At 28.6% G+C, this 26,320-nt stretch overlaps 1 protein-coding gene and 1 long non-coding RNA gene across 3 annotated transcripts; one reads left to right on the top strand and one right to left on the bottom strand.

Annotated features, from left to right (window-relative positions):
• The first annotated feature begins 11,436 nt into the window (after positions 1-11,436).
• Positions 11,437-18,218, top strand: LOC130965882 (uncharacterized). 2 transcript variants are annotated; one of them, XR_009081239.1, is made up of 6 exons: positions 11,437-11,603; positions 11,695-11,749; positions 13,386-13,749; positions 13,828-14,052; positions 14,842-14,943; positions 17,689-18,218. It is a non-coding gene; the product is annotated as an uncharacterized LOC130965882 (long non-coding RNA). The 2 variants fall into 2 exon arrangements; XR_009081238.1 differs by having other exon boundaries at positions 11,695-13,749.
• Positions 18,219-22,995: 4,777 nt separating this feature from the next.
• LOC130936312 (protein HAIKU1-like) lies at positions 22,996-25,241 on the bottom strand. The gene is made up of 2 exons (XM_057866398.1): positions 25,031-25,241; positions 22,996-24,564 (listed from the first exon to the last, which is right to left on the bottom strand). Exon 2 carries the CDS (start codon positions 24,555-24,557, stop codon positions 23,466-23,468), a length of 1,092 nt encoding a protein of 363 aa, XP_057722381.1. The 5' UTR covers positions 24,558-24,564; positions 25,031-25,241; the 3' UTR covers positions 22,996-23,465.
• Positions 25,242-26,320: the final 1,079 nt, after the last annotated feature.

Here is a 26,320-nt window from a genome sequence, read left to right as displayed (position 1 = left end):
GGTATTAAAAAAATTGAGTCATAAGACTTAATTATATCAAAGTTGGTAGAAATCAATTAAGTCACAAGACCTAATTTTAGATAACATATTAACTACAATCAAAAAGTGTTCATGTCAATTGACTATTACGAGTGTAAGTTTTCCAAAGACTAATTTTTTAAAGGAAAAATATCATATAAAAAAAGAAATTAATAAAATGATAAAATAATTCTTTGATCGTTTTTAAATTTATAATTTTTATTATATATGAATCTAATTACATTGACCGAAAAATGATAAAAGTATTATTTTTATCATTTTACCGTGTTAACTTTAAAAGAGTTGGATTCATTTTAAGATTATACTTAGTTATTTATACAATAGAATAATAAAAATTAAAAGATAAAAATTTACAAAGCAATAAAAAAATTGACATATAGGATTCAAAGTCAGTGGACAAAGGAAAATCCATTAAGAAAAAAATTAAAAACCAAATTTATGAAATGTTGTTTAATGCAAAATATAATATTAATAATATTATACAGAAAAATTAAAGAATAGATCAAATTACATTAAATGATAATCTAAAAACACTAAAGAAATAAATAGCCTTTAAAAATTATTTAATACTTCTTTTTCTTGGCGTATTAGGAGAATTCTTATTAAAATGATGAGTTATCCGGTCCAAATCAATTCTAAAGAATTTTAAAAGCAGACATTTTAATTTTTTTAAAAAATTAATATACAAATTAATTTTTAAGATTTTATTTCATAGAGATAAATTAGTCTCCAATTTTATTCAGATAGAATAATTATCTAAATCAGTTTTCAAGAATTTTAAAAGCCGATATTTTAGTCCTAAAAAAAATTAATACAAAAATTAATCTCCAATATTTTTTTCTATCCGACATAATAGTCCTTGTCAGTTTACTTTTACTATATGTCAACCATTATTATTATTAACTTAACTTTGTGCATATCGACGATGGCACTAGCATATTAATATACTCTTTTCATTAGAAAAAAATAAGGTGAATAATGATGTTTTGAAATCCAAATTAAAATATTTTTCTTTAATGCAAACATATTTTTTTATTATATTAAATATAAAAATATCAAATAATTTTAATCTTGAATTTTTTTAGAATAATCTTTAATAATTTTATTTATTATTATTATTATTATTGAGTGAATATATATATACTTTTTTATATTATAAATATATATTTATCATTTTTTTGTCCAAAAATTACAAAAAATTGTGGTATAGTATTATTGTACAATTAATAATAATAATAATAATAATAATAATATTTTTTTGACAGAAAATTGTTATGTCTGATAGAGAAAAACATTGAGAATTGATCTATGTATTAATTTTTTTTTTTAGACTAAAATGTCTGCTTTTAAAATTTTTGGGACTGAATGACTGATTTGGATAATTACTCTGTCGAAAAATAAACTAAAAACTGATTTGTTTATCGGAATAAAACTTTAGAGATGTTTTTATGTATTAATTTTTTTTAAAAACTAAAATGTTTATTTTTAAAATCGTTGAGATTAATTTGGATAATTACTCTAAAATGATTCAACCCATATTTAAAGATTGCATTCAAACCTCTTAATAGTTTACCTAAATAATGTTTTCTAATATTTTACTTTATCCATGGAAATTAAAGAAAATAACTTTTATTTTCTCTAATTTTATTTTATTTTTATGAAATTATATCATAAATATTTTTATTCAATCAGTTATTTTTTATATATTGATTACAAAATATACCACTTAAAAACAGTCCATCATAGAACATACACCAAGAAAATTTCTCTAGCATCTTTTTTATTTTATTTTTATTCGGTTTGCACTATATATATAAGGGGCTTATGTTAGTTCTCACATTAAAATTTTGCAATTCTATTTCTTTTACTCCCTGTATATTTGAAATGAATTTAGACTCAAATGTATCAATTTCGAGGGAAGGAGAAAATCATATCCAACATGATAATACCGCATCTTCTGTGAAGAAAAGTGCAGTGATGGTAATTGAACATAATTTATTCTTTAATACGTTTTGTTTGTTGGATATTTTTACATTTTTTGTTTTTCTTTTTTTTCCTTCTTTTAAGTAATAATATTCCAGATCTATGACGACTTCTATTCTTTCCCCTTTCAATTATTCATAATGAGCACACACTTAAAAATTAAACAGAAAAACATTTTTATGTTCGGATGTAGGTTTTGGGTAATAGTTGTTCAATCCATTGGATTAGTCTAAATTAGCTTAAAATAAAAAATAAAAAAACACTCAAAAGTCAAAAGAAAGATACATTATTATTTATAAAATATCTGTTAAATTTTTATTTGATAAGTTTACTATGTATAGTGCTCAAATTATATATGACCTAATTATCGTATAGATCCAATTTTGATGATTCAATTTGAATTTAAAAGGATAAATTAAAATGAGGTTGGATTGAAGGAGAAAAGAAATAAGAAAAGAATCGCTTAATTTGAACAGTAATTTTTAAACATTTTTTTAGAATTTTCTTTAATACTAGAATATTTTAGATTTATGATTACGTTTTTTTTTTATTATGGTAAAAAAACCGTTACTATAAAGATTTATGATCACAAACACATGTATATGTGTGCGCGCGCACATGTATGATATATAGCATGCACCAAATAGCTACATATATATTCATTTCTTGAGCCAGATTTCTCTATTTTCACTTTTGGTTACAAAAGAAGAATGAGTTATATTTACATCTCTTGAGATTATTGTTGGTCGGATAATTAATATTATGAACAAGATTTATCAATTTATAACATATTATAAAAGAGAGGGTTGGTTTAAAGCTTACTTTTGACCAGAAAAGGTACAAAATGAGTAATACTTCAACCCAAAATCTAGTTTCCAATAAAAAGCTAAGATACAAAGTAGTGACATCTTATTTAAATTTAAATATCAAATTTACTTACCATTGTATTTACTTAATACACACATAGAGAAGTAAAATAAGAAAAATAATACAAAGAAAAGCAATAGAGAATATAACACTTTTCTAATATAAGATAGTGTTTAATTTGTTTGTAAAGATTAAAACTGACACTGAGAAACTGAAATTTAATATTATATTTAGTGGTTAGTTGAAACTAAAATTTTATTTTTTTTAGTACCTCCAAAAAGTAGGAATAGAAAAGATTGAAATTTTTTAAGACTGAAGATGAAACTTTAATAACTTTTTTTAAAAGTATTCTCATTTAATTTTTAAAATTTTAAATTTATTCCATTAATCTTTATATTTATCTTAAACCAAACATGATACTTAGATATAATTTCGTTCAGTACATTTTACACTAAACACAATATAAAATTTTAATTTAATCTCAATTTCTCTATCTTTGTCTTTCAGCCTTAATCTCTCTTTCAAACACAACCTAAAAAGATAGGCACTGTTAGAGGTGCTATTATACACATTAATGTACTATAATATTGAACAAATTAAGTAATTTTAATTTCTTTTATTTATTAACTTAGGTTGAAAGGATTATCATTCAGAAAATTAGCAAGTACAACTTCAAGTTTGATTAGTTCCTATTTCTAGTGTTTAGTGATTAAAAAGAAAAAGAAAAAAAAACGCTAAAAACAGAGAATGAATGAAAATAATAATGTATTGTTTACACTATATCATTGTTAATGTACTTTTTACTATGTTAATTGTTTGTGTTCTATTTAATAAAAACAGGATCAATGCAAAAAATCTCCATTATTAATAGATGATTCAAGCATGGTAGATGCTGAAGTAATGGAATGGGATCCAATATTCTCCAGTCTTCCATCACTTGATAATAAGGTAATAAATTTTTATTTTAGGTTTAAATTTTTGTAGATTCTTTTATAGTTAAATCAACTTCAAGAGTTTGCTTATGAAAATGTGTAAGGAACCATCATTTATATCAGTTAATAATATTTGTAATTTTTTTTAGTGTTAAAATGATTTTTTTAACCCTCATTCTTTCTTTTAGTGTTAAAATTACTTTCTAAACTATTACTTTTGTAGATATAAGAATTTAGAAGATATAATTTAATATTTAAAGTTTAGAATTTAAGATAATGAGTAGCTAACCGACAACCGCAAAAGCTATAGTGGCGTTAAGAGTGATATTAAAAATAAAATTGATAAAAAAAATAAAGAAAGAAGAAAAATAGATAAATAAATTTCTAATTTTTTAATTTGAAGACATATAAGTTTCTGACTAATTAAAAATACAAAAATATCATTGACTTTTTAAAATATGAAACATTTAAGCTTCTCCGTCAAAAATATATAAGAATAAATTAGTCCGCAGAGATTTAGATGTCTCACATCTTAAAAAGTGAGGGACGTTTTTATATTTTTAATTAGTCGAAAATTTATTTATTTTTGAGATTAAAATCAGAGACCTATTTATCGTTTACTAAAAATAAAAATTGTGAATAAAAAGATTTAAAAAAATTGACTAATATTAATTACTAGTTAATTTTTAGACTCTTTACTTACATATACTCTTGAGTTCATTTGTATTAGCATGAAAATAAAACAAAAGTTGTGTTATACATAGTCAAGGTATATAAAAGTATACACTCAAAATATGTTGTTATCTATACTCAATTATTTAATTTATTTAAAATACAGTCTCACTCTCTCTAAAGATATGTTATTACTTATTTGGTTGTGGTGTGTTTAATTTAATCTAGGAACAATCCAAAGAAGCAAGTACTCCATCGGATAGGCTGATCCCAAGTGAGAAAAATCCAATACTTGTTGCTACTCCAACAAAAATGTCATGGACCCCAACTCAAACTCCTAAGGTAATTTTGTGATTAAAAAATATTATATATATATATATATATATATATATATATATATATATTAAAATTAATTACTAAATTGAACTATTTTATATGTAAATATGTATTTTATATTTTAATGTATATTATATATTAATAATTAATTTTAATCGTTAATTTTAGTATATATGTAGCATATTTATTTATAATTTTTATGGATTGAATAGTTTGTTGTCTAAAAAGTTGGTGTATAGTTTATAAAGTTAAAATGAAACTATACCTTGATTCTCATGCTATAGCAACTATATATGATGTTTTATATATTAAGTCTCTGATGTTGAAGTTAATAGCTTTTTTTCTTAAGATGTGTCGCCTACTAAATTATTTATACTTTTGGAATAATTAATTTTATGACATTTTGTAAATCTTAAAAAAAGGATAGCAAACACATCAAAAAAAAAAAAAAAAAAAAAACAGTATGATTAAATATCACCTCATAGGCAAGAAAGTTGTGGCAAGTAAAGATAGTTTAAAATTGCATGTTTGATTAAGAACAGTAAAGATAGTTTGTATAGCACTATGTCCTAGTCTTTTATGGCATTGTTGAACATCTTTATTTTTATTAATTTGTACGTGAACACAAATCTGAATACAAGTGTAAACTAGATATATACCTTTGTGGTACTTGAATCAGAATTATTCAAAGAACTAGTTGCATTCAAAGCTTAGACTAAATTACTGAATGCTAACATTATTAGCAAACAGATTTAGAAATAGTATTTAGAGATCTTTGTATCCAAACGATTGTGATTGTGATTGTGATTGGAATTGCGTGTATAATAATAGATATCGCAACAATAATATTATGGTCAAAATTATAATTGTACTAGTATTTTTACCTGTAATACTATTACGGAAATATAAATTTTTTAAAATTACATTGATTCTGGTATTATAGATTATGACACAAAAAATTTATAGTATTAAACTATTTTTATAAAATGGTGGTAAAGGACAAAAGTCCCCATCGGCTAAGAAGACCAGAGTCTTAAACAAAATTAAATGATAAGTTTTTTAGTTATTATTTTCAAATGAAAGAGTTTAATTTTTTTACTTAATTTTAACATCCGTTATCTAAATTTGAAAAAATTTAATATGTATATTTTTATATTTGATTAGATATTAAGTTTGTTGCACAAATAAAAAATAATTAATTTTTATGCTTGCTATTTAAAATAATATTTTTATATATATAAAAATATAATTAGATATTAACATAAAAAAATTTATATTGATAATTATAAAATTAACTCATTTTTTTTAAAACAATTGAATCTTGATTTTTACTTTTAATCACAATATTAGTATTTTGTTAAAATTATATGTAATAAATATTTAAAACAAAAGAAGTAAAAATATATATTAAAAAGATAAATAGTAAAATTTTAAAATTAAATAAAAAATATGTATATAATAATATTTTTTATTTAAATTATATATGTTGTTAATTTTAAAATAAAGAATGAGAGAAAAGAGAGAGAAAAATAAAGAAGAAGAATGAGAGAGGGAGTTTGTTGATTTTGGAAGTTAAGAAAATTTTTTATTTTAATTATATTGAAAATATCTGGTGACACATTTTGATTTTTCAAATTACTAATATAAAATATGAATTATATATTATATATAGTGGGAAGGATAAAGAAAAATAGAAAAAAAGAGAGAGATAGATAAGAAAATATAAGAAGGATGTTTACTAATTTTAGAGAAAAATATTTTCTCTAAATTTTAATAAAAGAGTGTCATGTGTCCCATTTTAGTTATTAAAGTAGTTAGTAATATATAAATATATATAACTATATTTCAATTTTAGTATTTTAATTTTAATTTTAATTTAATTTAAATACAATTAGAAAATGTTATGTTGTATATTTTGATTGTCAAATTCGTAATTAGTCATTGATAATGATATATAAGAGAAATAGGATGAGTGAAGAAATGAGAGAGATAGAAAAAAGAAAATAGAAGAAAGGAGAGTTTTTTAATTTTAAAAGAAAAAATTTAATTTCAATTATAATAAAAGAGTAACATAGGACATATTTTAACTCTAAAATTAGAGATATATAATAGATAATAGATATTGCAAATTTGAATCTATCTACTTCCATCTAACTAATTAACATAAACATATGATAACATTTATTGTTAATTATAATTAGAGTGGGAATGTGACTACTGGGGAAGCATCTTCGAATCCAAAAAAACCAAGATCTACAAAGTTCCTACCACATGACTGGATTCAAAGTTATGAGGTTATATCTAAACCAAGAAGCCAAGGTGGGAGGGTTGATAAGGTATGTAACAATAATTTATCTACATTATTCATATTACAAAAATATTAAACGTATACCAAAATTAATTATTAAAATCAGCTACTAATATATTTATGTATAAATACATGTATATTTTAATTTATTTTTAATATATATATTTATATTTTAATATATATTTTATATTAGTGATTGATTTTGATGGTTAATTTTTATGTACATGTAGCATATATTAATATTAATGCATAAATACAACTTATATTGATTCCTTCTTATTTTATTCAACAAAGGTACTTCTTATTGTATACATAGTATTTAGAAGTTATGTTTAACACATGGGTACATATTGAGAAGACAAGAATAAAATGTACCTATTTGGTAATAATTTTAATATTTATACATGAGATAAAAAAATTTACATTTTTTAAAAATTTTCATCTATATTTTTTAGAATGATTGATTATTCTATAGCAAAACAAAAGACTTTCTTTTTTTCAAAAGTTTTTTTTTTATTTTAAAATTTTGTAAATAAAAAAATAAAAAAAATAATATTTTATGCTTTTATCTCATATATATATTTTTTTTCTTTTCAAAATTTTAAAAACAAAATACATAAAATATAAAAACGCAAACCAAATGCACTTTTATTGTTTTTTATGTGTCTCTTTTCTCTTCTGTATTAGTATTCGAAAAATACTAATCCTCTTCATCGAAATTTTTTTGGACTAATGGTGAGAAATTTCTATTGCATATTCTTATCATACCCAATACATTATATATGTGATAATGACAATAAAAAAATGTTTGAATTTGTAGTTCTATCATCATAAGTACACAGGGATGAAGTTTCGATCTTTGAAAGAGGTGGAAAGGTATGAAAATTATGGAATTCTTCCAGGGCCTAGAAAGAAAACACAAGATATTGAAAATGCTAAAACACATGCTGATGAGGTGACTATTCCTATTATTCTCATGAAGAACCTTAATGACTATTAGCAATTTTAATTATCACTAACTATATTTTTTAAAATGTTTTTTTTTTAATGTTTTTTACTACTATTGTTTTTTTCAGGAAATGGTTGGTATTGAGGTAGAGAAAACAAAAACCAAATACAAGAAACAAGAATCATCTGAAGTGAGTATATATACTCATTTTGATATTCATTATTTTATATTTTTTTTAATTAAGAATTTTTTTTTGGATGTGAATATGCTTATTATTTTAGAGGAATTTTGGACATAATTTGGTGTAAAAAAAATAGATATATACAAATTTAAAGATTTTTTAATTTTTTAATTTATTTTACAGAGACCAAAAACTACTTTTATTGATCAGAATATATAATTACCTTTATATAATAAATCGTTTGACATTTGAGTCGTATTTTTATTTTCTTATTTTGTTTTTAAATATTTTTTATTTTCATATTTTTGTGAAGGAAAAAAAAATTTATTTTTTGTTATCACTTTTTTTTTCATTCACAAAATTCCAAAAGTAAAAAATACATAAAATGAAAACACAATCTAAATGCACAAGTTTTTAGTGTTTTTTGAACATAATTTTAGAAAGTTTAGTAATGTTTTTCAGCAAATGTTTCCACCAGTTTGCAAGAAGTAAAAAAACAAAAAATGAGATTAATAATTGAACTGAGCATTCTTATTTTGATAATGTAGCATTTCCATACTCAACATGAAAGCTTAAGATTTGAAGTGAAATTTTAAGTAATTAAATGCATGCTTATGAATATTGGTGCGGTGTTTTTCATCAGGAGGATTTCATTGATATTGTTAACAAAGCAGACAAAGAAGAAAGAAAGCGAATGGTTGAAGATTTTCTGAGAGATGCTTGTTACAACTTGATGCACTCTTTTGATGGTAAGCAAGAGCCTTCAATATCCTAACAGTGTAAATTTCATATATGAACATCATTAAAATTTGTAGAAAACTAATTTTTATACTAGTCAATATTAGCTATTTTTTTAATATTAAAATTATTTTTTAACCTTTAGTCTTTGAAGAGTTATCGTCTAGGACTCTAGGGTTTAGAATTTAAAATTTAAAGTTTAGGATGGTCGACGACAACAATAATAATAGTGGTTAACTGGTGACAATAGGTGGCTGGCAGCGATAATGCATGAGAAAAAAAAAGTTTTAATAGTATTATCTGATGAATTGAGAAAAAAAAAAGTGAAAAAGAGATTGTGAATAAAAAAAAAATTAAAAATAAAATCAGTTAAAGTTGGCAATCAAAAATTGATTCTCTAATTAGATTCATATATCATCCATTTATAACCAAATTAAATTATTCTAATGATTAATTTACTAATTTATTTAAATAAATATGTATTGTGCATGCAACAGACAAATTCTTAAATAAAGTTTAATAAAATATATCATTCATTTGTTTAATAACATATATTTTGAAGATAGTAACTTTGATTTAGGGTTTTGGTAGAAAAATGTTTAAAAAAAATAAGACATAGATAGAGATAGATAATATACATAGTAACATACCCATAAGTTATTTTTAGTTGATATTTTTACTACTTTCATTATTTGTTACTATTTCTGTCCCTATACATATACAGTACACAATCTAAACAATGCATACAGCCAAAATTTCAAATCATTATATATAATAGAAGAATTGTTAATATAAATAAATATACTTGTAATAAATTGTTTAATTTTTTTACATATATATCATCAACTAATTCATATTTTTCACTGATTTAATTTTTAATGTTGTGATTAAAACAGATTCTCCTGACGCTTCATCATCAATATCTTAGGAGATTGGTTTAATCCCATCTTGGAATCAAACTGCATTTTGAGATACTTTGGATTATGACTTATATTATTATATTATCTTACCTTATTGTAAATCTATTAAATCGTTGCATTCTGGATTTTATTTGGATGCGGTTATATTTCGTATACAACAGACAAAGACAAAGTTGGACCTTATTTTAAATAAAAAAAAATCCGTCAAATATTAATAGAATTAATTTTGTGGTGGTTTTATTTAGAATTTGTGAGAGTACCAATTGTTACTGTTATTATCTCGTTCTCATTTTTATTATTATATTTTTATCTACAATATTTTTATTGTGTTATTATGTTTCATCATTATTACTATCTTTTTTTTCTTCTTTTTTTTTCCTCTCACATTCTCTATAGAGAAAACATCACCATTTTTATTTTATCCTATTTTTCGTTCTGCACATACTTTTTTTCCTTGCGAAATCCTTTTTGACAATAATTTTTCTCTATCAAACCATCATCGGTGAAAAATATTTTAAAAAATAAATTTAATAATTTAAGAGGCTTAAAACTAAACACTCTTCGTAAATTATAAATAAAACTATCACTAATTTAATTTTTATTAGTATTTGACAAAATTTTAACGTAAGAATCGTGTTATTATCTCAAAATCATAAAGCTAGGGAGACGTGTTATATTTATTTTTTGAAAAAGTTACACTACTTTTCGTATAAATGAATAGAGATAGATTTTGGTTATTACTCTTTCATTTTCATTTGGCAACAAAGTTCTTACATAACCTAAAGAATTCAGTTAGTTATACCAACTATATATGATAATAGGCTAAAATTTTTTATCATGGAAAAGTAATGTGTGCAATTCAATTCTATTGGGTGTGCATGTGTTTTTATTCTGGTATAGGAATTAATAATCGGACCTACTGATTGCTTTGTAAGTTAATTTTTAAAAATTTTTTTAACATCAAATTGGAAGGTTCAATTTGTTTATTGTGATTTTTTTTAAAAAAAATTCATAAATTGGAGGGGCCGATTTTTGTTCCTAACAAATCGAATGGCCCGATTTTTGTTTCTAAATAAATCGAAGGGTCCAATTTCTATATTTTAAATAAAAAAGTTTTACATTTAATAATAATACTCTTATAATCCAAGATCCTAAAAAACACAATTTTCACCCCGATATAAAAAAATAATTTGCGTATGATAATTTTTTGTTTTGAGATTAAAAACAAAACAACTGAGTTCTCTCTCTTCCGCGAAAGAAAACAAGAACGAAACTTTGTAAACCCCGTTAAATTAATAAATATTAGTCAATAAATTCATTTTTTAATAAAAAAAATTAGAAATGTGAATATTATATTAAATTAGGATATAGCTCGTCAAAACGAGAATTTTGACACTAATTTAAAAAAAAATTAACCCAAAATTAGAACAAACAGAACGAACCGGTTAAATTGGGCCCAACCGGTCCAGCACTTAAGTGAACTAAAGCCTCTTCTCTTCCCCAATTCAGCAGAAGCAGCGCTGAAAGCATGCAGGGAAAAGGAAAAAAGAAATTTTCCCTAACCCTTACGGTAATTTAAATCACCGTATCTCCTTCATCCGAACTCCAATCGCCGCATCATTTGTGGCCACGCGACTACCGCGTCGAACTCTACATTTCTACCGGAACAATTTCATAGGTAAGCCATTTAATCACTCTCAGCCACTCCTTTCCCAAATTTTCGAAAACTATGTAGAGGTATTGAGTTTCTTTGATTTTTGATGTATTAGGATCCAATTAGCTTGAGGAAAACGTTCACTCTCACTTATACGAAGCTTGGGTAAGGTGAGGATACTATAATTCTATCTAAATATTCTGAATTTGTGCTTGGGGAATTAAATTGGGTGTATATGTGTTATGAATGTGTATTAGGTTGTGAATAAATAATTAGAATTTGAAATTGTGGATATTGGAACTTGGAGGAAGCTGTTTTATTGAACTTTTGGGGGGTGTGTTTATTTTGGTGAGTTGCCTTAGACAATACGTGGAAATCGACTAAAGTATGGTTTAGGTTTCTTACATTTAATATATAATATTCTGTAAAAATTTAGGCTAGATGACCTTAGGATAAGTTGGAACGCATGGAAGTGTACCATACTTAGTGTCTTTAACATTTATGATATAAGTTGGTTATGTAATGGTAATTGTTGATGTATGGACAATAGGGTGATAAATGTTTGAGTTGATGCTGATATGATTATATATATATTGATTAAGTGTATATGAAATTGTTGAGGTGTGAAATTGTGCCATGTTGTTGTATGTTGGATGATGAAATGGTGTAGGATCTTGTGGCTGGGAATATTGTATGTGTTAGGATTGATTTTCAGGTGTGAAATGGCTGATATGTGAATGGAAAGAATAATGAAATGGAGGTTTAATGAGTTTTGTAAAAAGTTGGTTTTGGGCCGAACTTCGGCGAGCTATAACTTGGCTTTCAGACTCTCAATTTGCTTCCAATTTATTTTAAATGAAAATTGGGTTCGTGAAGTTTATGCCGTTCGAAGAACGGATGAGAAACGATTTAAAATGATTAAGTTATGCACATCGGAAGTTTGGTTGAAATTATGGAAATTATGTAAATTCTACAGCTTTCTACTTAATCAGATTTTTGGAAGAACGTACGTCCACGCATACACGTGGCATGAAATTTTTGACTGACCTCCTTGTATGTGTATGCGTAATGAGCCAACATGCATGTCCACGCATACGCATGATAAGGGGATGCACGCGCGAGCTGCCTTTTTACACTCCCACGCGTATGCGTGAGCCAAGCGTACGCGTGGTCCCTATTTCAGCAAACATGGTTTTTTGAGTTTTAAATTCTATTTCAAACTTCTAAACCTCTATTTTCATTCCTTTAGTCATAAATAATAGTATTAAACCTGATAATCAGATTAAGTTAGTAAAACTGAAAAAGTGATGAATTGAATATGAAATGCTATGAATGATTATGTATGTTATTTGGCTTAAATAATCAAATGATCTGAGATACGAGATCCCTTGGGTAAAGTACCGTGGCTTGCCACTACGTGTACTAGGTCGAAAACTCGATACTCTGTTGATCCTACGACATAAGGGTGACCGGGCATTTAAAAATTTCCGCGAATGTTACCCCCATTGAGCAATATTGATTATTTGAGAAAAAGTTATGCATAGGCTCTTGGGGATGCACGTCGAGGGATTGTCCAAGGGTTTAGCAAACCAGACTTATCGGGTTGGCTTGATAACCGACAGATGAGACTCATCAGCCTTAGGATAGGCATGCATCATGTGCATATTACTTGAATTACTTGTTTATGCATTAACTGGGTGTGCCTAAGTGTATTTGCTATTTTAGATGTATATTTGCTACCTGCAGTACTTGTAACCTTCTTGTGCTTGCCTTATCTGCTTATTTGTCTATGATATGTTGTCGGAGATGGAGGTATGGAGGAAAGGCGGTAAGACTTAGATTCAGGATTAAGTTAAGTTAGGCTCAGATACATTTAGAACACTACAGCAGAGGCGGAGTCTAGCGGCGGAGAAACAGCGGCCCATTCCAACAACGCCGCTAGTTGGAAGATCCCAGCAGAGGTCAGCGGCGGTCATGGCAGGTACCGCTAAACACCCCCTGGATAGCGGCCGTGCAGTCCGAACCGCTGCGAAAGTGGTCTGTTTATCTTGAACCCTCCAGATTTTACGAGGCCTTCTTGGCGCGAACGAAAGCACAGGCAGAGGCGCGAAGAGCACCCAACCTAAATCTGCCGCAACCTACCCGCGAGTACACCTATAAATGCCGCCAGGTGAGTTTCAATTCCTTAATTAAATTCCCCCCTTTACCTTACTGCCATTAATCGAAACCCGTCCCCCCAATTTTGCAGAAACCCAGCACTTGATTTTGCTAGCGCACCGAACACGAGCGGGAGCAGAGCCGCGTTCCATCCGCTCCACCCGGCGCTTCCGTCTTGGTTGTCGAATCGCGCAGCGGCCAACCGTGGTTCTATCTCCGGCGACGAAGTTGAACATCTCATCGGTACTGTGTGAAACCGCGACACCGTCTTCCACCGTGCGCGAATCCTAGCTATTGCTGCCTCCCCCTTTCACTGGTTTGTTCCTCCACAATGAGCTTTTCTTATAGTTTTCATTATTGGTACCGAGTTCCGAACATGTATTTATCTATATGTTCTATAAATTGTTGTTAATTGAAGCTGTTTTGAGTTAGGGATTTCATTCTGCACCATGAATTAGCAGATTGCAAGTTTATCTTCCAAAAGATTAAAAAAAATTAGAGTGTAATACATCTGTCCATGATCATCAAGGATGAATTGCCCTGTTAATTTTTATATTCAGTATGGAGACTTGATTGGTTCACGTTAATATCGTCTATCTCTCACCCTTGAATCAATCTCTTATTGTGTAGACAGATAGGGTACTATTAGCTTTGTGTGATGAATGGGGAGCTGAGAAACAAGGTTGAGTGCTTTGAGTGAACATAATTGAGAACAAAAGGGTTCCTCTGAAGATGATTTTGTGTTCCTTATGAATGTGCTTGAATCAATCTCTTTTATATATTAATGGCAACGATTCATTGAACATCAAAAGGGTTCTTGAGAACAAAAGGAGCCAGATAAGTTTGTAAGCTTCATTGAAGTTGGGAGAACCATTTATTCACTTAATGCTGTGGATTCCATTGTTATTTGTTACCCTTTTTCTTCCTGGGAATCAACACTAACCAACTGAAAAGAATTTGCATATCAATACAAGGTCTCATTGAAACTATGAGATGGATTCTCCTCTTACTTTGGTTTCCTAACATTTATGCTTTCCTTTTAAAAAGACTTGCAACTTATGGACATCAATTGTTTACGATATTAATTCTTTGTGTTCTTTTCTAGGTGGTTTGCAAAAAGATTTCTACATCCAGATATTGTATCTACTTATGATTATATCTTTCTCTGGGATGAGGATTTAGGGGTGGAGCATTTTTCTCCATCAAGGTATGACTGATTCATATATTCCTAAGTGTTCATTCTTATGTCAACTGTCAATAATGGAGATGCATTATCTTGTTTCAATTTAAATATGGACCTGTGATTTCAGTATTTCAGGATTGATTTAATTTTACAGATTCTTTGATGCTCAATCGATTGTTGATTGTTGTCTTTTTATCCCCTTTTTCTTACGATCGATTCTCAAATTTATATTGCCTTCTTAAACCTGATAGAGTTAGTTGAACTTGAAGGGTAATCGTGTGAGTTGGATTGAATCTGAAATACTTTGGTTGAGAGACAAGAAAATTCAACTAGCCTTTGAAACATCACTGACTCCCTTCCCTGTGTATGTTGCTATTAAAGTATGAAATTAAATAGACTAGTCTATTTACAAGGTTATGGAATAACCCTGATATATAGATGCAAAGTGGTTGTCATCATTCCTTTTAGGTGCGTGTACAGAACTACAGACATACAAATGCTACAGTGTTCATAATGATCTCCATTGTGATCTTTGCATTCTGTCCTGCCTCTATGGTCTGCCTCTAAGCTTGGAAATTTGAATCCATTCTGATAAATTTGATTTATTAATGTTGTATCCATTCATCTTTTGCACATGTGAGTAGTGGCATTGACAAATCTCTTAGTTAGAAAAAGGGTTTTAATTAGAATGATTTGGGCCTGATGTAACCACAATAGTGTATATGTGGTATAACCAATACTTACCTGCATTGAAAACTTCTCACTACTGCATCTTTTGCCTATTGTTAGTAATATTAAAGTGAAATAAGCAATATTGTGTGAGTTTTGGATATTGTTGGATAATTGATCATATAGTATATTTGGTGGCATTCTAATTTCCAAAAAATCTGACTAATGAATGAAATGTTGAAGTCAAGAGGAGTTACTAAGTTCTAACAAACATATAGATACATGAGTCTTTATTTCATTTTTGGTTTGACTGATTGGTACCTGTTATGTTCAACGAATTGCAACAGAATATACAGGTTTCCTATGTATTATTATTTATGTGAAACTTGAAAGTAGTGCTTAACTAGTATCCGCAGCTAGCTAGATATTATGGATAGGATTTTAGTCACGGTTTATATACTAATTCCAACAGAATATACAGTTTTCCTTTGTATTATAGTCATGGTTTATATACTAATTATTGATAGAGAAGTTTGGTTTATATAAGATAGGACTTTGGGCATTTATCCAAGAATGAAAAACAATAAAGATATTATGGACTCTGCGTGTTTACTTATAAAGTTGCTTTTTTTTTACTTGACTTCAATTGATTTCGCTTGACCATGGTTTCCTCTTTCTATTTCCTGCTTGGGTAATACATTTTCTATGTCACATGGCAGATGAAGCCAAAATAGATAAAGAACTCAATTATATTCTTCATCATTGTTACTATAATTATCAATGTTATAGCAGCTCCCTTACCATGGCTCAAAACCACATTTTCTTGAATGCCCTTTTTCTTTTCCAAGTAAAGGAACAATATTGACTTCTCAAAACCCGTTTCAAGAGACTTGTACAATATATTAAAATTGAGTTGAGGGCTTAATAATTCATTCTTACTCACTGAACTTGTTTATTATATTTACACGGTCAAAGACAATTATGGCAGGGAAACTATAATAAGAGCTTCTTATAAGCATACAAGGTGTAATATATCCTTAAAGTTTTATGAATCTATCCTCCATTTGTTATTATTGTTATTTTGACCCCTTTTTATTAACTTTCTTTTAATTCTAACTTTTAATACTGTTTTGTCTTCCATTTTCGAGATATTTTAAAGATCCAATTCACTGTACATGATCATTGTTTAGTTATCTTTGTTGACCTATTTTTTGTTTAATTTTAACGGTTATTCTTGGTTTCTTTTTCAATTTTTAAGGTAGCTTTTCTTTATCTTTTCATTTTTTGGACTTGGAACCAGCAATTCTTTCTACCAGTATTCTTTTAAGAAAGCACAGAATTTTAAACATGAGTAAGCCTCCTTCCCAATACCTTTCCTGTTCTTCATGTTATCTGGGATGCACTCAACTTTAGTTCTGTTTCTGTTTTGAGTTATTGCGTTTCTTCCTACATGGTTTAGCTTGTAATATCTTGTCGAGTTTATTATCGTGTGGTACTCTCCCTTAACATAATTGTGATAAACTGTTATTGGTTGAACTGACACACACCCCTTTTTTAGTTGGGGTTTTTATTTCTATGTAGTTTTTTACTAAGTATCTATTTGTATGTGCTATTTCATTTACTAAGACATTGATAAGAGCTGGATTACAAAGCCACGAGATAGTACAGAATATAGGGATGGACTGAATATATTCCTCGACTTCGCATTTGCCAATGTATCATCTGATGGGATGATACATTTATTTAAATGAGCGATATTCTGAGAGCGTGTAATATGCATAAATTTAGTAATAGAGAGAGAACAGTAGAAGGTTGGAATCTAAGTTTAGTAATAGAGGAAGAACAATATAAGTATTGGAATCCAGGGAGATCTGAATAGTGAAATCTGTAGCGTACTTGGGTGTCTTGTGGTTCCTCAAATTGATTTTGTAATAGAACTGGAATCCAATCCATTCAAAAATATTCCCTGCTCTCACTTCAGATGTATATCCCTATGCATGCTTATGCTTATCGTGTGCCTCAAATATATTGTCTCATTTTAAGTTTTAATTAAGTTGAATGTACTTGAATCGGATCTATATTGTTGTTTTATGTCTGTAGGAAAGACTTCTGGAGATTGAGCAAGAAGATGAGTCTTCTAGAGTCTTGTCTCAAAATGATTCCCTTGCTCAGGTTTTTGGAAGAGAGAAACCGGGTAGAGTGCGTGGAGTGGGTCTTGGACCGACTCCTAGTCAACTCTTTGGTACAACTTTGCGGCCATCAGTAAACCGAGTCCTAGAAGAGGAGACGCAAAGGAAGCTGAATGAACTACAGACAGAACTGGAAGCTGAGAAGTTGAAAAGGAAGGCGATGGAAGATGAAGCAGCAGCAGACAAGAAAAGGATAAAGGTAATGGAGAGTGCTTTGATTTATCTTTTTCAACGGCAGGGTGAGGAGCTGCCACCAGAGATTGCTGCAGGGATGTGTTAAGTGGTTTTGATGCAGTAGAAAATAGTAGTTTAGGATTGAAATTGTTTTGGATGGATGCATACTTTTTTTGAAGTAGACTACGCAACTCTTAGCAAGAGATTTATTTTTTTGATATTTTGATAAATACATTTTGGTTTTTGGATATTTTTCTGGTTTTGTCACATGTTTAGTTTCTATCCGTCAATACATTCACTCCTAAAATAATTATTAATCCAGGGAACCAAATTTATTATAATATTTAAGTAAATTTTACGTGATTTCATAAATAAAAATCCAAATTCTGCGTTTTTTTTTTTTAAATTTTTTTCTTAACTTGGCGGCGGTTCTTAAAACGCCAGAAAGACTCAAAAAATATAGCACTTGTATGGTGGATTGCGGCGGTTAGCAACCGCCTATAAACATGGAGACAAATCGGACCTATACTGCGGCGGTTGTATGATAGCCGCAAAATACATTCAAATTAGAGGAAACTGAATTGATTCGCGGCGGTTTTTAAACCGCTGATAAACAGAGTAGTAAATCGTTGAACGTTAATTTTGCGGCGGTTATTTTAACATATGCCGCGAAATACGTATTTAGCGGCGGTTATACCAGCGGTTGCTGGAAACCGCCGCTGAACTCAGTCCCCGCGCTCATATCCAGGGCGGTAACCATAGCCGCCGGAAAACTGTTTTGCGGCGGTTTAAAACCGCCGCTAAAAGGAAAAAAAAGCGCCTGTAACCTCCGCCTCTGCTGTAGTGGAAAATCACCTTTTATGGTTTCTGTTTAATACTTTAAGCTTTATAATTTGAGTGTCGGCATTCTAGGATTGTCTCTGGCATTTTCAGGACCTTATATTTTATATGTGTGACACCTTTACCATGCTGAGAACCTCTGATTCTCATCCCATACTATATTGTTGTTTTTCAAATATAGGTCGAGAAGCACCTAGTGAGGCGTCTGGACTTCTGAAACGAAGTGGTTGTTGGGTTACTTTTTGATTGTACAATCCTGTATATATAGGTACTTAGTTTTCTCTCTGCATGACTTGTTCTTTTTGACCCTCTTAGAGGTTTATGAAGAGACAGGATGTTGTTTATGTACGTTTGGATTTTGGGTATGTATATAAATGTGTAAATATTCTCCGGCCAGCTTTGACTTCACGGACTGAGTTAGTAGCTTGTTACTTTGTATCTTTGCCCTCTATCTTTACTTTCATTATTTTATACGTGATAGCTATAGCTTTCTTAGTACGCAAGTTAACTCGTTTTCTGAGCATTGCGTTTTTATTTCAAAATTTTTTTTCACCTGTTTTTCAAGACTTTTAGTTTATTATATTCTTTCTGATATTATATGTATACATTTTATTTTAGAAATCGTAATACCACACCATCCCTATTTTACGGCTTAAGCGTAAAGCTCCGTGTGGTAGGGTGTTACAAACTTAACTTCTTGAGAGTTGCCGCCACCGTCTTAGTTTGGGCTGTGGATTGCAATGGCCTTTCTTTGCTCCTTGACTCCTCTCCTCTGCGCTCTATCACTATTTTTTTCTGCTTGTTTGTTTGTTGTTATTGCTCTTGATTTTTAGAGAACTAGATCTAGCTCTAGATATAAAATAATTTTTTTGTAGTTATTCTTTTTTTAATGTGGTGTATTGGTTCTTTTTATGAGTATTTTATGTATGATTTTATAGAACATAGTTGAAGGTTTAACGAGGAGAACATTTTGTCTATAAAAATATTTTCATATTCGAAAAACTTTTAGATTTATTTAGAAAAAAAGAGAGGATATTTTTCTGTGTTATAGTTTGTATAGATTGTAATTCATTTATCTTTTTATAAGATTGTTTGTAATTAAAATTTGTGTTTTTTTAGACCATAATTTAACATAAAATTTATCTATTTTCTTATTTAATTTCAGATCTAATATATATAATCTGTACGTAATTTATAAGTGCCGTTAAAGTTTTTCTTCTAAAAAAAAAACTATATCGGGTAGAGGTCGTGAATAATAAAGTCACGTTCTCCTAAGTTTAACACTTTGAAAGATGGCAGGCGAAAGAGCATGCACTAAATAGATAAGTTATAAACACCCACGTAAGGACTAAGGAATATGATTCAAGGTTTTATTATATATTCCAACGTGCCAAATTAAAATTCATTCTTCTATATATTGTCATCTCACCCAAACATCCTTTGCTTTCCGATCTTAACTAGTAGTGGAGCTACCTATTTGTTCTTCGGATGATGATGATTAGAAAAAAATTAAATATATAAAGGCAAACAAGTATTGAAATTAGATGATCCCTCAACTACTTAAATAATCAAATTTTTCATAACAAAATAATTTCTTTTCAGAATAACATAATCAAACTTTTAAAAATATATAATGGCTGAATAGTAGCTAATTTATAATTATAGAAGAGTATAATAATTAATTCAACAATCCCATAAATATTTAATAAGTTAAATTGTTTTAATTCAATCATGTTATATGTATATAAATTAAAAAATTAGTTATCAATCCGTCATTGCATATAAAAATAAATATTTTGTATTTTATAAAAAAAAAATTTATACTACTGTAGACAAAGTTTGATTGTTTTTCTATTGTAAATTTAATTATTTTATTATGGTAAATTTGATCATTTTGGTGATTAATTGTTTAATTAAAAATATGTAAATTAATATGTATAGTGACGATTAAAACCGTCAAAAAAGGGCTAAGGATTTCTACTAGATTTACAATATCTACTTTCCAACAAGGCTGGTTAAAAAAAGGGTTTAGAGAATCTCTACTTAGATTTAAAATATCTAGAGCTACTTTTAGGGTGTATTTGTTTTTTTTTTTTTTTGGGACTTGATAGGGTGTATTTGTTTGAAGTGAAAATGGAAAGAAATAAATAAAAAAGAAAGAAATTAGAAGGAAAATAAATATTTTTCTTTGTTTGATTAAATGAAAAAAGCAAAGAGAAATAATGAATAGTATACAAAAGTGGATAGGATCCACTGAAAAATTTTTCCCTCCAATAATGGATGAAAAATGGAAGGAAAATATATTTAATATTAATATTTTAATATTATTCTCTATTTTTTAATATATTTTAAAATATCTAAAGATAAAATTGTCTTTTCATAATATTATATACTATTTCCTTTTTTTTATTTTTTTTTCATCCAAACATCTCTAAAAAAAAAAATTCACTCAATTTTTTTTTCTATTTTTTTCTTTCTATTTTTTTCCTTCCAACCAAACAAAGTATTAGTCTTTTACAAAGAAAATGTTGCAGCCTTGCAGGGTCAACAAAAGTAGAAGAAGAAGTCACAGGTAATTGAGCTTTTGTGGGAGAAAATTAGGGTGTCCAAATCATTGTATTATTATATTAAACATGTGATAGGATTTGCTAATTTTGTATATAAAATAATTGAAGATGGTTGATGAAAAATATATAAAACAGAGTCAACTTATTCTACTCTGCCATTTGGATAATATATTAAACCCATACAAAATTAAATCTAAGTTTCATCCAAAAATAAAACTATGAAATTTTAGAATTATAATTATTTTGACCATATTACTATATTCTTAAATCAGAGAATCTAGATATTTTATCTAGTCATGTTAAAAGAGTAATATTATAAGGTTTTTCACTTAAATAAAAAATTAGCTAATTACCTTTTGAAAATATTATACTCATACAAAAGATTAGTAATTATGTATTTGTGTATATTTATATGTATTATTTTATTTTTTTTATCATATATTTTATATTTCAAAATTATTTTATATGAATAATTGATTTAATAATTAATTTTTAGTGTACATATATATGGCATAATTGTTTATCCCCATGTCCTATTTCCAAAATATTCACATTTGTATCCTATTTCTACCGTTAGTAAATCGCAGTAAGTTGAGGTATTTTGTTTAAAAAAAAAAATAGATTATAGTAGAGAAAAGTGATTTACTCGTTCCATAATATGTGAATAAATTGCACATGCTCGAATTAGTTATTACATAAAATTTAAATTTCCAAAACCAATGAGATTTAGTTTTTTTTTTTTTGGCACAAAACTACTCTTAATTAACTATTTTTTCACTTAAATAAGTGAAAATAAAACCCCTAATATTATGCAAACCCCAAATTTAATACCAAATAAAGCTTTTAGCTATTTTTTCCTCTTAGACTTCAACCATTTTAGTTAATATTTTCAAAAAAATTTCAAGAAAAAATGTAACAAAAAGAGAAAAAAAAAACTACAATACAAAGACATTGATATGGATACAAGACACGAGTACACGATATGAGATTTGTAGATACATAAATTTTAATTTTTGCAAGATATAAAGGCACGGCATTTATATAAAATATAAATTCTTTTAAATAAATTGTAATGATATTTTGATATTTTTTTATGTTAAAATATAAATTAATTTTTTAACTATTTCTAATGTCTTTTTTTAATTATATATGATATTTAAAATATTTTTTGTTTTAATAAATAAAATATATATTATTTCTAAACTCATTTAAAAAATATATGTTAAGAATAAAACTAAACACGCTTACACGTGATGATATTAGGTGTTTTCAAACATAAATTTTTTTTTTTCATTTTTTTGTTAAGACACAGTTGGACACAAACGACACGTGTGTCGGACGAGTGTAAAATGAATATCGTGTCTAAAACGTGTTCGACAGACAAATACGACAACTCAACAAAATCAACAAAATATCCATGGATAGTAGTAGTGGTGTGTGTGAGTGTGTATGTGTGTTGTGTAAAAAACCTAAACCCCAAAAAAAAAAACTATAACCAAATTACCTACCAAATCTAAGCCGAAAATGTTTCTTTGAGCACCCAAATATATTATATTCCATGTCAAAACCTACTTAATCAACTTTAGATTTTGGTTTCCATAAAAACCCACTTTCAGATGTTCAAAAAGATTCAAGAATGCTTCACAAAAAGAGTATAACATTAACAAACACCAAACAAAATGAGAAACTGCTTGATATTAGAATGAAAATAAATTAAGACATCAAACAACTATGCAATCCAATCCAATCCATTATATTACCCAAAAAATAAAAAATAAAGATAGCATGACCTACCCTAAAATAACAAATATTGTTTGTAACCCTACTTGCTTTCATATTATATATAGCTGAGTCCTCCTTGTCCTTTCTAATCTTCAAACAAATCACCTAATGCAAAAGCTTGTCAATGCAAAAGGGTTGCAGGTTGCAGCCATTATTAGTCATAAAGAAAGACAAAACAAAAGGAATGAGAAGATGGAGACACCTAAAAGCAGCTGAAAAGTTGGATTGTACATAGCATTGCCAATGAACAAAGATTCTATCAAGAACTAGGATCAGTTCGGTTAGAATGAAGCACCACCGATAAGCATGCAGCCGGAGATGAAGGTTATTGATCTCTCCACCTAGGACTGGCCATCTGAAAGAAGCCTGAAGGGGATATCGGAAATAGGCCTGGAGAGACTGGAGTTTGAGGGCCAGGGCCGAAAAGCCCTGACTGTCCAAAGGGTGAGAAAGGGAAATTGGGTGTTAAAGGAGTTGGAAATTGAACTCCGGGTGACAGCAGCGGATAAGGAGAACGAGGGGACAAGAAACTCATGTAACCGGTTGGCGAGGGTAACAAGAATTGAGATGTCGGAGAAGGTAAAACGGGAGGGCCATTTGGTTGTGGAGAAGGAATACTCGGCACAAGCGGGTTAGTTCCATTCATTGGAGGATGTGGACCATTGAATCTTGATGAGGGCATCATAGGAGGCATATGAGGATTAGGAATCAAAGCGGATGAAGGTGGATTCGGAGGCTGCACATTCCCCTGACCAGGTGGTGGTTGATGAGGATGCTGCTGAAACTGATGCTGAGCATTCCCATGAGGCTGAGACTGAGGCTGCATTTGGTTACCCCTTGACCCCCTTGACCCAGGATCCATCATTGAATTTTGCAGGTATCTCATGTAAGCCGAGATAGGCGACTCGGCCGTATTAGCCCACATGTCCCCTGGATGATGCAAAGGAGGATTCAGTGCAGGCTGTCCAAATTGACCAGGCCTATGCAAAGCATTGTTATTATTATTATAAGGAACCATTGCAGGGCCGGCAGGGGCTGCGGCCGGGGCCTGCGCAGGCATTGGTGGCCTCAGAGGAGGCCTACTTATCGGCGTCAAAGGGGGAGGCCTAATCTTCTGCAGCCGCATACTCTGTGGCTTCGGCGAATTCTGCTGAGGCCTCGGCGGAGTAGCATTGTTGAGTGAGGGTGAGCCAGTAAGCTGCTGAACAACATCTCTGAAGTCATTCTTGCTAATGTTGTAAACCTGAGGCTGAGGCTGGTGAGGTCTAGCACCCATAGCAGCCGCGGCCGCGGCGGCAGAAGTCCCATTGTTACCAAAATTGGGCTGATGCAAAGGGCTTTTCCTTATATTCTTCCCCATTTTGTTCACACCCAAATTGCCATCACCACCATGATGCCTATTTTTGTTGTTATCCATTTTTTCTCTACAATTAAATAACATAAAACCCCTCAAATTCACCAATTTACTCGCTCCAACAATGAAAAATAAATAAATAAAAACACACACACACACGCAGCTTCAATCACCCTTCCATAGCAGAACAATCCAATTCTTTAATATACTCAGAACAGAACTTCAAAATCAAATCACAACCACCACCAAATCTCACAAACTAAACAACAAATAAAATAAAATAAAATTCACCCCTTAGAATCTCAAGAATTCAACAATGAACAGTCGCCACCTCATTTTGAAGTCAAACAAATTGGAATCATTTTTTTAATATAATGTTTTTTTCTCTTTTTCAGTGAACACCCAAAAACACTGTTATTACTAGAATCACCATGATCGTTCATTAAGGTCTATCTATACATGAATCACAAGAAACAGTAGCAAAAAATTAAGGCTATGAAAGCAAAAGACGAAAAATAAAAAGATTAAAAAAATACCTCACTGATGAAAGTTTCAACCAAACCCCAATCAGAACCTCGCTAAGTAGATCGATGGAAAACAAAAAAAAATGAAGACCCAGAATTGTGATTGCGGAAAAGATTGGAACTTTGACTTCAGAGGGACCCGAACAGTTGAATGAGACCTTTTAAGAAAAAGGAAATGACAGAAAGAGAAGAGAAAATTGTAAAAAAAAAACAAAACAAAAGGTAATAAGAATAAGGAAATGAAGGGAAAGCCCTATTTATAAAAACTATTTATATTATTATATTTAATAATTTATTAAACTATTATATAAGGAATTGTATTACGTTGTGTGGAACGTGTGAAGTGGCTAAGAGAGAAGGGGAAAGCGCTTTTATGGGGAAAATAGTAAAAGACTAGAAAAGAGGACTTGTTTGGTAATAATAAGGATTGTGTATTGTTTTTAAATGTTGAAATGAGTAGTATTATCCAATGGTAACTATCCAATACTAAGGTAGTATTCTACAATTTAAAATTTGTGTCATTTTCCTATCTTCATATATACTCTCGTATAAAAAATAAATTAATAAATAAATAATTATGTTACATGTATACTAAAATTTAGGTGCAATCGATTTTATGTGAAGTTGATAATTTTGAGCCGTTAGATGAAAATTTAGTCGAATCAATTAAATTATCTAACGACTTTCAGTTATCAACTTCACGTGAAGTCGACTGCACCTGAGTTTTCACCATTTTAAAAATAAATTAAATTATATATATTTATATATAAATATATTAGTGACTAATTTTAATATACGAATAATATTTTTATTAAATAAAATATATATTTTATCTTTTTCAATTATTTGAGTCAAATCTTCAAGTTGTTGGTGAGGTTTTGAATATCTTATTTAAATTTCTAATATTTTATATATTATTAGTGAAATATAAAAAATTAAATAAAAAATACTATTAGTAATATAAAATTCTAATTACATTTCGTTCCTTTATATCCTAGTATTATTTTTCTTCTATTTATTTAATTTTCTACTTTTCAGTAATGTAATATGAGATTAGTTTTTTATTATAGATTATAATATTTATGTGTGCATTTCTGTTATAGAATTATTAACAGAATTAATAGTAGGATAATATTGTAATAATTTTAAAATATTAAGAACTACTTTAAAATTTAGTCTAAACACTAAAAGAAAATTAATATTTTACTAAAAAAGATAAAATCGAAAAATTAAAAAATAAAGCATAAAGAGAATTATCAAAAAGAATATTGTCATAACTTTCTATTCTATCCATATGTATTA

This window comes from Arachis stenosperma, chromosome 1, assembly GCF_014773155.1.
Source record: "Arachis stenosperma cultivar V10309 chromosome 1, arast.V10309.gnm1.PFL2, whole genome shotgun sequence".
NCBI lineage: Eukaryota > Viridiplantae > Streptophyta > Magnoliopsida > Fabales > Fabaceae > Arachis > Arachis stenosperma.
Note: the sequence above shows the minus strand (reverse complement) of the source record. Positions and strands in the feature narration are given on the sequence as shown.

Bases quoted from the DNA above. Each gene is read 5' to 3' on its own strand.
- LOC130936312 (XM_057866398.1), bottom strand. From the start codon at position 24,557: ATGGATAACAACAAAAATAGGCATCATGGTGGTGATGGCAATTTGGGT.